The sequence below is a fragment of the Sturnus vulgaris genome, chromosome 1, assembly GCF_052056855.1.
Source record: "Sturnus vulgaris isolate bStuVul1 chromosome 1, bStuVul1.hap1, whole genome shotgun sequence".
NCBI lineage: Eukaryota > Metazoa > Chordata > Aves > Passeriformes > Sturnidae > Sturnus > Sturnus vulgaris.
This window is the reverse complement of record NC_142243.1, coordinates 118,352,931-118,364,674: the sequence shown is the minus strand read 5'-3', so window position 1 is coordinate 118,364,674 and position 11,744 is coordinate 118,352,931. Positions and strand designations below refer to the sequence as shown.

General features: G+C 42.5%; 1 protein-coding gene, 1 long non-coding RNA gene and 1 other non-coding gene across 3 annotated transcripts; 2 read left to right on the top strand and 1 right to left on the bottom strand.

Moving 5' to 3' along the window:
* The first annotated feature begins 6,803 nt into the window (after positions 1–6,803).
* On the top strand, positions 6,804–9,693 carry RPS20 (ribosomal protein S20). Its single transcript, XM_014873096.2, has 4 exons — positions 6,804–6,961; positions 8,136–8,235; positions 8,978–9,051; positions 9,474–9,693. The coding sequence occupies exons 1-4, from the start codon at positions 6,959–6,961 to the stop codon at positions 9,654–9,656; spliced, it is 360 nt and encodes a 119-aa protein (XP_014728582.1). The 5' UTR covers positions 6,804–6,958; the 3' UTR covers positions 9,657–9,693.
* On the top strand, positions 8,835–8,898 carry LOC148225450 (small nucleolar RNA U54). Its single transcript, XR_015799071.1, has one exon. It is a non-coding gene; the product is annotated as a small nucleolar RNA U54 (small nucleolar RNA).
* On the bottom strand, positions 9,255–11,681 carry LOC148225449 (uncharacterized). The gene is made up of 2 exons (XR_015807399.1): positions 11,605–11,681; positions 9,255–9,734 (listed from the first exon to the last, which is right to left on the bottom strand). It is a non-coding gene; the product is annotated as an uncharacterized LOC148225449 (long non-coding RNA).
* Positions 11,682–11,744: the final 63 nt, after the last annotated feature.

Here is an 11,744-nt window from a genome sequence, read left to right as displayed (position 1 = left end):
TTTAGGTGAAAGATAAGTTTAATAGACTTGCTGTAATCTCCTAGTAAGATGTTCCCTTAAACAAAACTTCCGGGTCTTCTATGAATGATATTACAAACTCTATGGTTGTTGTTCCTGCCCTCTTACTGCAGCCTCATAACTTCTATGCAGTAAACTGCAGCTGCCACTTTGCCACATTAGCCTTGTGGAGAAGTTAGTAAACCCTTTGAAACCAAAACTTCTTCATATTTGATGCCTCCTGGATCACTTTCATGTTATGTTGTGGATCTGACCAGCTGTTCTGAACAATCACAGCATGATGATTTCCTCAGTGGCTACCAACTCCTGTTTCTAAAGCACATCTTTAACACCACAGTATCTCCTTTAGTTCCAGGTCCTAAGTTCTATGTTACTATTCCTGTTTCTGTCAGGTTTTGAGTAATTTCGCTTGGCTAGTTCACAGAGGGTCAGGTCACAACAGGAGAAGTATTGCTGAATTGGCTTTAATCTTTCTTTCCAGATGCCAGGGTTGGGAAGGGCACCTCAAGTCCCACAGAACGCCAACACCTGGATGTAATCTAGATAAAATTGCAAGTTGCAACTAATATCCGGCTCTAATGGTCTTGTAACATCAAGGTAGAAATCACCCCTTGCTTTAAGTCTCTTCATCGTCTGTGGCAAGCATTTGCTAAATTGTGTGCTTGCAAACATTCACCATCTGAAATCCCATTGGATCAAGAGTATCACAAAAGGACACCAGTCCTAAAGAGATGAGGAAAAGCTTTTCAGAAACAAAAAACCTAAACATGAGGGAGTGATGCATTCCATATAAAGTGAAATTTTTCTTCTAGTCATAAGGCAGTGTGAGGCCAAAACCATTCTTTAAATTATCCCTCTCCATGACAGAGCAGCAGCACAAGCACCGTGAAACAATTCCCTACTACTCTGTCTCGCCAAAGAATTACATTAGATTAAACTGGTCTTTGGATAAAAAAACCAAAAAAACGTGATCAGTGACTGCATAACTGGGCTCTGAAACAAATGGGCAAACATGTATATGGGCTACATATACTGATAAACAGAATTGCTGCAAAATTAAGCACCATTTTTTTCCTACAGGATAGACATGCCACCATGCTAATACCCTGTGTCTGTCATCTTCACACAAAGTCTTTGCAGGAGGCAGACATGAGGAGGAAAGACAATTCCAAAGTCTTTCATAGCACAGTATTGTGAGAGTTTTTATGCACCAGTATGTTCCACTAGCTCCTAAACACTCTCAGTACAAAGCATTCATAGAGAAGCCACAGCAAAACAACCTGTGTCCTGGAAGCCATTTCCAATTACGGTGTTAAAAAAGCTTGTTCTGTTCAATGAGTCACATAGATATTACGGTGCAAGTTTTCAACATGTTCTACGACCTACTGCAGTCATCTTGAACTATTGTCACAAAGTGAAATAGATCCAAACAGTGCCAAGTGATGCTGCCTCAAGTGGCCAAATCCAGACTGGAGAGATTTATGTAGTTTATCGTTTTTTGTACTTGATTAACTTTTCCCCACATGAAGTCTTCTGAGGCGATTTCCAAAATGAAAGCTGGATGCAAAAAAACCACCATAGTTTCTTTTTGTATGTCCACTAGTTCTGCTTTCACTGGGCAGATGCTAGGAATTTTTTGTACAGAAATTGTATGCCCCCACTCTTGGTAACCTGGCCTGGATAACACCAGATGATAGGGTAGGAATGTGAATATAAATAGTGTGTGTGAACAGAATACCCAAACTGGCACGTTCTGAGAGGATGTTTGCCCAAAACCTGATAACAGTGAGAGGAAATTAACAATAACAAAGCTTGCTCAAGACAATGACCACCCAGATTAAACAGTAACCAGGGAATTAGATTAACAAGTGGCAGGGGGGAAGGGGAAAGCTTGAAAAGTAGCATGAGAACTTGTGATTATTAGAAGAAAACTTGTGTTAGGAGCTAATATTTCTAAGACCCTCCTCATCAGACCTGGAAAGGAGCTGCCACCCCACTCCTGGTACAGACTGGGGGACTGGTAGGGTGAAGGAACAGCAGGGATCCACCCCTCCTGGTATGTGGAATGGCTGCACAGGCTTCCAAAAGTGGGACTGTGTATTGTAACCCATGCTTCTTGCAAGACAGTGGAAGTGCATATGAAGAATGTGTGACTGTGTAAGTGGGATCAGCTGTAGAAGGGTGTGAAATTTGTAGGTGCTTACCAGCAGTTTGTAAGCCTCTAGTATTGTCATTACTGTTGTAGTGCTGCTACTGATCCACAATATATAGTTCATTGATTACCAGCAAATTACACGTTGCTAATCAAGAAACCACCTTCGTTGCTGTCAAGGCTATGTGAGTTGAACAGTCATTTTCTGCAAAAGGTGTTTTTTTCATTATTATGAATTTGACAGAAGCATCACATCTGCAGAGAAAACATTCTTCCAGGAAAGCAGAGAGCACATATTTGATCAATATGAAAAAAAAAAAAAATCAAGATTGAACTAGAATGGGATAAATTAAAATATCCTCCTGAAAGCTTCCCAGATGGACAATGCTGTTTTAGCCCCGAGTGTTTGAAGACATATTGTAATGATCTATCACAGATTTGGTGTCACTAGAAATGCTGTAGCATATTAGCAGCTTTGTATTTTTTTGTCACAGTGATCTGTCAGAAAACCAAGGCAAAACAGGCTGACAAGGGAGAAGTGTTGCTCTAACCACATCAATGATATTAGAAGCCAAGTGTATTATCTGCCAGGCATAAAGCACATATTTAGAAGGAAAGAGCTTGTTGTCATAACAATGAAGTTCAAGTTGCCCACTTGAAAACATCTCCTAACAATCAATATTTGTGGCAACATTTTTCAACAATAAAGGACTCCATCAAGGCACAGTTGCTCTTTTTCTGAATCACAGCCCTAGTTTATGTTTTCCATGCTCACATGAGGAATTTTTAAGGTAAAGAGAGCCTAGTATTTTGAGGGGTGGTTACATTTTTATATGCTGAGCTTTATGCTAGAATTGGCATGAAAATTTAGAAAATGTAAAATGGACAGACTAGGTGCAATATGAGAACTCCAGCTGTGCATTCTGTGCCTGCTACCTGCAGAGAGCAATGCCAGTTAGCAGCTACCCATCTACACAAATCAGTCTTTTAAAGGGGGGGTATTTTTTAATTCCAGGTTTTTTTCTGAAGTTTCAGTAGCTCGGGCACTTGTAGAGAAAGCTAATTCCTGAGCAAATAACTTGGATGAGAGTTCTGCAACATGATGCAACTGAGAAACTTAACACAAGACGATCAGCAGATATCTACAATTAAGACCAAACAGATGCTGTAGCCTTTCTTAAAAGGGTTGAAAATAGCTTTCATTGCATTTCTCCTGGTTTAGGACTGGTTCAGAGACTCAACCATCTATTGATGATCTTTGTGGAAGCCTGCTTCTTATGATCCCACCTTACAGGTATTTGAAGACCAGAAGCTCAAACAAAACCCTTAAAAGTGTGTTCAGATCCCAATGATCTTGGAGAAGGAAGTTATTTACAAGTGGTATTAGGCTGGCATAACCAAGACAGCTTCCAGGGAGCTGCTCACATGAAATAACCACTATGAAAAGTGACATAGCAGATTTATGGAAGCAACTGTGAGCCCTGCCAAAACCATTCACGGGCCACCAGTGTGAAATAAGCAGAATAAATCTACTCAAAAAAAATGAATGGTGGTCACAATGGAAGCTGCAAATCCTGGGGAGTATGTCTGTCCTTTGACCCAGCCAAAGGTGCATCAGAAAGGTTCAACATTCACCAGAAGACAACAAAAATCTGCATTTTACTAAGTTACTACAAAAGACCTGATTGACTCCAGAACACGCTCCTTCTGTCACATAGATAGACTCACCCTAGGATCTACTCTTCTGAAGGACAAACTAGTCAAAGGAAGAGAATAAAAAAATCCCCAGTAATCTGTAAACCCCCCCAAAAAAAGTCAGAAAGTATCATGAATGCAGATGGACTGATACTCTGCATGATAAATCACTAAATTAGGTATCAAATTGTTTCTGCTACAGACTACTAAGTCATGTCAAAAGCATGTCTTGCTTCTTAATCATTTATGTTCTTAATTACTTGATATGAGGGAAACATTCCTGAAAGCTTCATCTAAAAAGCATAGGCTGTTGGGTATTCATTTAAGTCACAGAATCACAATCTCTTAACTAAAGTTAGCGTGGTCTGGGGAGAAAAATCTACATGAAAAGCAGTATTCAATCAAAGGAAAATCAAGCAGAATACAAAATATGAATTAGAAGTTAAGAAAGATAAAATACAAGATAATCAAAAAGTTGTATTTAGGATGGCTTTTTACCCACATGAATGGCAAGAAGGAGCATTTTTTAATATATAGTGTATTTCAGAGAAAACAGAAAGTTTAGATAATTTTCTGTTGCATATCTGTGGAGAAAAACAACATATATCAGAAAATTCCAACAATAGCCATGGAAAGCCTTAAACATAGGAACAGAAGTGAGGCGGTTTTTAGATCAGCAGCTCCAGATAGCCTGCATCCAAGAATTTTAAGAGCTGGCAAAGGCGACTTGTGTGCTGTTAATGTGGATTTTCCATAAGCTCTGAGAAATCTGGGGAAGCTCAGGAAAAAAAAAAAAAGAAAAATCTCAAAGAAAGCTGAGGTAATGCCAATACTAGGAAAATAAGCAAGAAAGGAACAAATTCAGGAACTTACAGTCAACCTTGCCTTAATCCCAGGGGGGAAAACCAAACCCAAACCAACTTCTTCATATAGGAACAAGAAGTAAATGAGCAAATTGTACTTAAATTACACAGCTTAAATCTATGGAAAACTTGTATTTTTTGAATTTTTTTTTTCTCATGCAATTACAGCATTTGTTTGGTAGACAATAGGAACAGTGTTGATATAACACATTTGCACATTGACTATTTCAGTAGGACACAGAGAAACTGGCACAGTTCTGCACATACAGTTCATAGCAAGCAAATTAAAACTAAGGCTACAGGTCTGTGTCAGTCAGACATATTTCTAATTGAATCCCACAGGAATTAGTTTTTGGCAGCAAGGTACTCAGTATTTTATCTGGAAATAAAGTTTACTAAGAGCATTCATAAAAGCTCTAAGCAAACAGTGAAGCAAGGCTGCTGATTGGGAACCATCTGGATTACTGGAAAAATAAGTGCTTCAGCATGATCACTGTGAGGTCATGTATTTAAGAGTGATTAATTTAAAACACTTATAGATGGAAAACTTCCTCAGGAAGTAGCTGGAATAGCTGGTAACAGAATAAACATGGGTTCCTTGAGTACGAGTTCAAAAATTGTATATATGTAATTATTAAATGGCTCAGAAAACAAACCACCAGAACCAAATGGTGTTTTCATTGTAGGGAGGAAGAGACCAGACAAACATGACTATCATCAAAACAGACTTCTCAAGTACTGACCTCCACTGGCAAAAGACGTTGCTGCATTTCAGGAAACAGCAACAGGATGACAACTTCTGTACCCACATTTCTTGGAGCTGCTTTATCAGAATACAGCCTCTAGTACTTTCAAATAAGGTATCAGTAAATTACAGATTTTGTAGAGTACAAATAATCCAAGTGCAAACAAGCCTAAATAATGGAATAGTTGGCATATAAAAGTTAACTGCGACACATGAGGTTTTAGGACCAAGTGAAGACCTCTAAAGCAACTGGTAAGGGAAAAATATATACTAAAGCAGAGTGTGATAGCTGAAAGTAATCTCATCTTAAAATACCAAGGAAGCTTTCTTGAATAACTGTAGTAATAAATAAGCTTCCAGAGGTGCAGCAGTTATGCTAACATTATACATGTCTATGATTCCTGGACAGAATTCCGTATTAGAATTTAATTATTAATTTTAAAAGACAGTCATAGTGACCTCACTACAGGCCATCATTTCAATACATGTTTCACTAGTTCTCCAGTGATGTAACTTGAAACAGTCATATTTTCAGCAAAGTGCTTGGTTTGGGACCAACAATTACCACTGTCCAGGCCAAAGACAATGCTCAGTAAAAAATATCCTTCCCATGGCCAACCTGAACAGATAATGGAACTTACAGAAATAAAATTAATTTAAGTTCTTAAATTTAACCATGAATAAAACAAGAACTTTAACTTAAAACTTCTGCTCTTGTACTTCTACTTTACAGAATCACAGAAACAAGAGGGCTGGAACAGACCACTGGGACCATCGAGTCCAACCTGTGACCGAACACCACCACGTTCAACTAGACCATGGCACATCCAGTCTTTCCTTAAACACTTGCAGGAACAATGCCCACCATGTCCCTGGGCCACCCATTCCAATGTCTTATCACCCTTTCTGTAAAAAAATCTCTACTAATGTCCAACATAATAGGAGTTTATTCCTGACACAGCTTAAGGCCATGTCCTCTATAGTCCTGTCGCTTTCAATAACGAAAGAAGATAAAAAGACCCAAAGGCTCAGATGGGAACGGGCTCGCCATCACTGGAAGCGATAAAGCCTCGCTTGTGCGGCAGATCCCGGCCCTCCCCGCAGCAGAACGCCGAAATGTCCCGGAGAAGGCAAGCAGGAGCCCGAGATGCCCGCGGGAGCCGAGCGGGAAAGGCGCTGTGTCCCGCAGGACGGGCCAAGCCCAAGCAAGGGGCCCCAGGTCCCTCTGCAAGCGCCATCAGCCGGGACAACAGGGCCACCATTCCCGCAGGAAGCAGAGCCAGCCCGGCTTCCGCGCCCGGCGGGCGGGTGAAAGGTCCCGCAGCGCCCGGATGGAGGCGGCGCCGCTCCGCTATATAAGCGCCCGCCGCCACCGCACCCGCCTCTCCTGCGCCGCCGCCGCCGTTTCCTGGCTCACCGCTGTTCGCTGGGCCCCGCGCCTCCCGAGCCCGGGAATAAGTCGGTCAGGAAGGCTCCGCTGCCGCCATGGTGAGGCGGGGGAGCGCCGAGGGCAGGGGTGGGAGCGGGGCCGCCGCGCCGGCCCGGCCGCGTGGCCGCCGTGCCCGCCCGGGCGGTGCAGGCCCTCGGCCCTGGGAAAGCGCTGCGCGTCCCGGCAGTGCGTGGAGGGTCCTCGGCTGCCGGGGCGACTACCGGAGTTCACCCTGAGCCGGCGGGCAGCGAGGGCGGCCTGCGGGCCCGGCAGTGCCGTTCCTTTCGGGAGCAGCTCCGGGGAAAAGCGCAGGCGGAGGGGAGGCGGCCGCAGCCCGGCGTGAGCGGTGGTGATCCTGCCTCGTGTCTCGGCCCTTACAGGCGGCCCTTGTTGGGGAGCGTGGTCGCTTAATGAGGCGGGTAGCGCCTCAGTGATGGTCTGTGTACCATCCCGTGTTTCACAGAATCGCAGAATAGGTCAAGTTGGAAGGGATCACAGTGGATCATCCCAAAGCACATGGCACAGGATTGAGTCCAGACGGCTCTTGAATATCTGCAGTGCGGGATACGCCACACAAAACCCCTCTGGGCAGTGTGTCCCAGTGCTCCGTCAAGTTTCTGCCCGTTGTCCCCGTCTTACTGATTGGCACCACCGAGAAGAGCCTGGCTGCATTCTCTGGGCACACAGCGGCGTGTATATATATATATTTCGTTCCTCTTAGGATCTTTGTCCATATTTTTACTAATTCATCGCCTCACTTAACTCACATTAATGCCCCATTATTTGCAAGTGTTTAATTGCTTAAGCTCCTCAAGTCAGTTCCCTGAGTGGCCGAATTAGGCTTTCTGGCCAGGTGCCCCTTTTTGTTCTCGTGGTGTGAGTTGTTGCACGTTTGTTGATTAAATCTTTGCTATTTTTTTTGAGGAAGAGGAATGTTTGTGCCAGCTGTATATAGGCAAATCAGGGAAGGGTGTGCTTGCAGCTTCCCACCCTGAGATGCAGTTAGACGCTAAAAAATTGCTTTTCCATAGAGTTAGGACTTTGCCCTTTCATTCTTTTCCCATTATTTCTACTGTGCCACCATGCCCTTTAGATAGCTCTCCTACTCAGTAGTGTTAAATAACCCCATAGCTAAATTGTTCTTTACACTTTAGAAATCTGTTTCTAAGAGGCAATGGATAGTGTGAGCTGGCGTTCACTGTAGTGTCTGATTTTTAACCTTCAACTTTTTAGGCGTTTAAAGATACTGGCAAAGCGCCTGTGGAACAAGAGGTGGCGATTCATCGCATTAGAATTACTTTGACAAGTCGCAATGTAAAATCACTGGAGAAGGGTGAGTAGTACTTCTCTGTTTACTTGGGTAGCTTGTCAGGTAATGAATAATAGGTGCCATGTAAGGCATTGCAGAGTACAATGTGTTGAAACCAGTTGTAATTAAGGATGTTACTGTTGGCCTTTTTGTATGTGCCTTGACTTGCAAAGTCAACCCCAAGTGCTTCATACACCAAAAAGTAAATTCTGATTTAATTTTTAATGAAAGTTAAGTGTTTTGGGGGTTTTCATTATGCCGAAAATTTATGTCATAATGACTAATGTCAGTGAGAGCAGCTTCTTCCCTTTAGTTCTTATGGGGAATTTTGAAAGAATTATCACGCTTTGAATGTATAAGAACTGAAAGGCACTGGTTTCTTGATATTTTGTCATTTGTGTTACAAAGAGTTTAATATAACATTCTTTAAAAAAATTCTTGATCTTGTTTAGGAACTAGCTTTGCCAGTGTTTAATCATATAATAAAAACATAAAGTTACTATTTGCAGGATCTTCAGGCTGATAAGCACTTAAATGCGGTTTAAACTTGTAGTAATGGCTTTTGCTTACTGTTGTACTATGATTTTGCTCATCATGTCACAACACTTCCGGTTGTACATGGTTGGCTATGAGGATAATGCTTAAAATGAATGGCAGTGATCACTCATACGCTATTCTGAGCCAACATCTTGTTTAAAATACTTGCATTAAAAAGTCAAGCAAGTAAAATAGTCGCAAACCTGACCTATTGCATGTCTCTTTCCAGTCTGTGCTGACTTGATCAGAGGTGCTAAGGAAAAAAACCTGAAGGTGAAGGGACCTGTTCGCATGCCCACCAAGGTACTTGACACTCTTTTTCTGTCTTAAAAGTTGTTTTGCTTTCTGCAACTGCGTGCTTAAAAACATATTTTTTCTTAAAGAACAAAAGGTGAGATGAAAAGCAGTGCTGTTAAACTGAGGGTGACCCAGTGTAAAAAGATGGTTTCACAAGTTCCTTTGACACCTAGGGTAACTGTTAAGTGCAAAACATGTTGAATGTGGAAGGGGCTTTTCTATTCAATTTATTTTAATAATGGACTTATTTTTTTAAATGAAATTAAATATGTAGAGAAGGAGTGTTAACATCGGTAGACCATAACTTAGTAGGTAACTTTCTGATGGCACAGATACGATACAGTATTTGTAGGTGATCATCTTTTTGTATGATTGTAGATTACTCCTCTCAGTGTGTCAGCTAAATACCCGTGTGTTTGACTTTTCAGACTCTGCGCATCACTACCAGGAAGACGCCTTGTGGTGAGGGTTCCAAGACCTGGGATCGCTTCCAAATGCGTATCCATAAGCGGCTCATTGACTTGCACAGCCCTTCTGAGATCGTGAAGCAGATCACTTCCATCAGCATCGAACCTGGCGTAGAAGTCGAAGTTACAATTGCCGATGCCTAAATGATGGTCATCATTGAATAAAGTTGATTTACAAATTTTTCTTGCTATTTTTTTTCTTATGTGTGCCAAGAGATAGTTCTGTGAAGAAGGCACAACAGAAACCACAATCAGAATGCTGTGTGAGAGGACTGTATATTTATGGAAGAATATGCCAGCTGTAAATACCAGGAAAATTAAACCTGGGCATCCTGGTTTCATTGGAGGCTGGCAGCTATATGGTTGTGCAGCACTTCATGAAAAGTATATTTTTAATAATTTAAGAGTTTTATTTTGGCTGAAATCTTACACACAGACAAGCACCTGAATTAAAATAGCTATTTAGGTAAAATTCCCAAGTTTTCAATTCTTTATTCTTGCTATGCAAGACTGAACTAACACTTACCCTATTTGGATTTATTTTTTCCCATATGTGTCACAATCAAAGGATCCTGGGGGTGCTAGTTACAAAACTTCATACTTTGTGGTGAACACTTCGAATTTAGCAAGTTTTTTCTTTTGACATGCGTGTAGAGTCACAAAACTGAACTATCGAACTACCGAGTTGTCTTTTCAGGTTTAGATTTCCATAGATGTTATTAATACTAAGCTTCATATGTAAAGCAACAAAACAGCCATTTTTATTGCTGCCTTTAAGTCTCAAAGGAACTGTGATTAATTCTTAAACCAACAAGACAAAGCCCAGATTTATAGAAAACAATTTTATTTAATCCAGTAAGGATCGGGTTGCTGCTTCTGCTTCAAGCATAGGAGAGAACTTGAATTCTAAATAAAACAAGCAGTGGTGGTTCTTTGCAAGCAGATTCAGGTCATGTTTATGTTTGCCAAGACCTAAAACTGACCAAAGCTTGAGCTTTCTTACTCAAGAGATACAAGAGGCCTTCAATTTCCTTAAATTCTGACCCTCCATTTGGTAGACTTGAGAGCTTTGGTAGAAGGGAGGTGAGTTAAAGTGAACAGATTGTCTCAAGCCTAACTTCCTTGAGAGACAACTATGTGAGAAGAGGTGAAAATACCCTCCAACACAAAACATCTGTGTATTCCTTAAAGTCTGTTTCTGGTAATACACTACAAATACAAGCTGCCTGACAAATACTTTTAGCTGAGTTTTAAAATTACTTGTATTATATGGCTTGCTCTTTACAGGAATAAATGGGCAAACAAATACCTTGCACTCGCATAAGTTACTTGTGCTCAAGTTGTCTTCCTCGTGATTAACAGAGTAGCCCTGAAAAGCTCTTGGAGGGATCTAGGCACGGCTGGCTGGGTTTGCACCAGTTCTGCCTTTGGTTTCCAAACAGGTTTTCCCTGTTGGTCAAAACTATGGAACAGTTTTGTATCCATTTACATCTGGCTATACGTCTGACTTAGAGGGTGCCTCTTAAACACACCTAAATGACCTGAAGCCCCACTGCTCTTCTTTCAGCTGTGGCACTTCAAGGACCAATTTCCTTTGTCATCTTGTCACTTGCCTCCGACTTACCATAAACACAAATGCAACTTTACCTTTGTGTCTGGGTCCCGCACTGTGCAGAAATACTGCTTCCCGCCTACTGTATGAGCAGGCTGGCTCGCACAGCAGGGCTTTACGTTTGTTACCGAGAGGGAGGCTCGATCCTTAGCTTGTGGCGGGCTCTGGATCGCGGGCTGTCCCCGGAGTTCCTCCCGGCTCATCCCGCCTTCCCCGTGGCACGCCGGCCCTGACCTGCACACGGCTCCCACGTAACTCGAACATTTCGCGATTTTAATTTTCTACTTCGTTTTCCACTTCTACACCGCGGCAGTGCCGGAACGGTTACGTAACACCCCCGCTAACTTTATATAACTCGCTCGGATGGAAACATTTAGGTACGCGCGTCTCCCCCGCCCATCCTCCCTCCTCCCTCCTCGTGTCCGACAGAACACCCCTCCTCCTCTGGCCGCCCGGCTGTCGGTCCAAACCCTTCTTTACCGCCGTGCCTTACTGCGGACGATAAGCAAACGCCGCGTCTCGGGCACACGCTGCTCCGTCCCGCTCCGCTCCATCCCGGTGCCCCCATTCCCTCCCTCACGCACTGCCGTGCGCTGTGCGGCGGCTCCCCCTACCGGCCG

What these genes read in the sequence shown, in the direction of transcription:
- RPS20 (XM_014873096.2), top strand. An exon ending in TGTAAAATCACTGGAGAAGG is followed by an intron (nt 8,236 to 8,977) that starts GTGAGTAGTACT and finishes GTCTCTTTCCAG; the next exon opens with TCTGTGCTGACTTGATCAGA. An exon ending in CTGTTCGCATGCCCACCAAG is followed by an intron (nt 9,052 to 9,473) that starts GTACTTGACACT and finishes TTGACTTTTCAG; the next exon opens with ACTCTGCGCATCACTACCAG.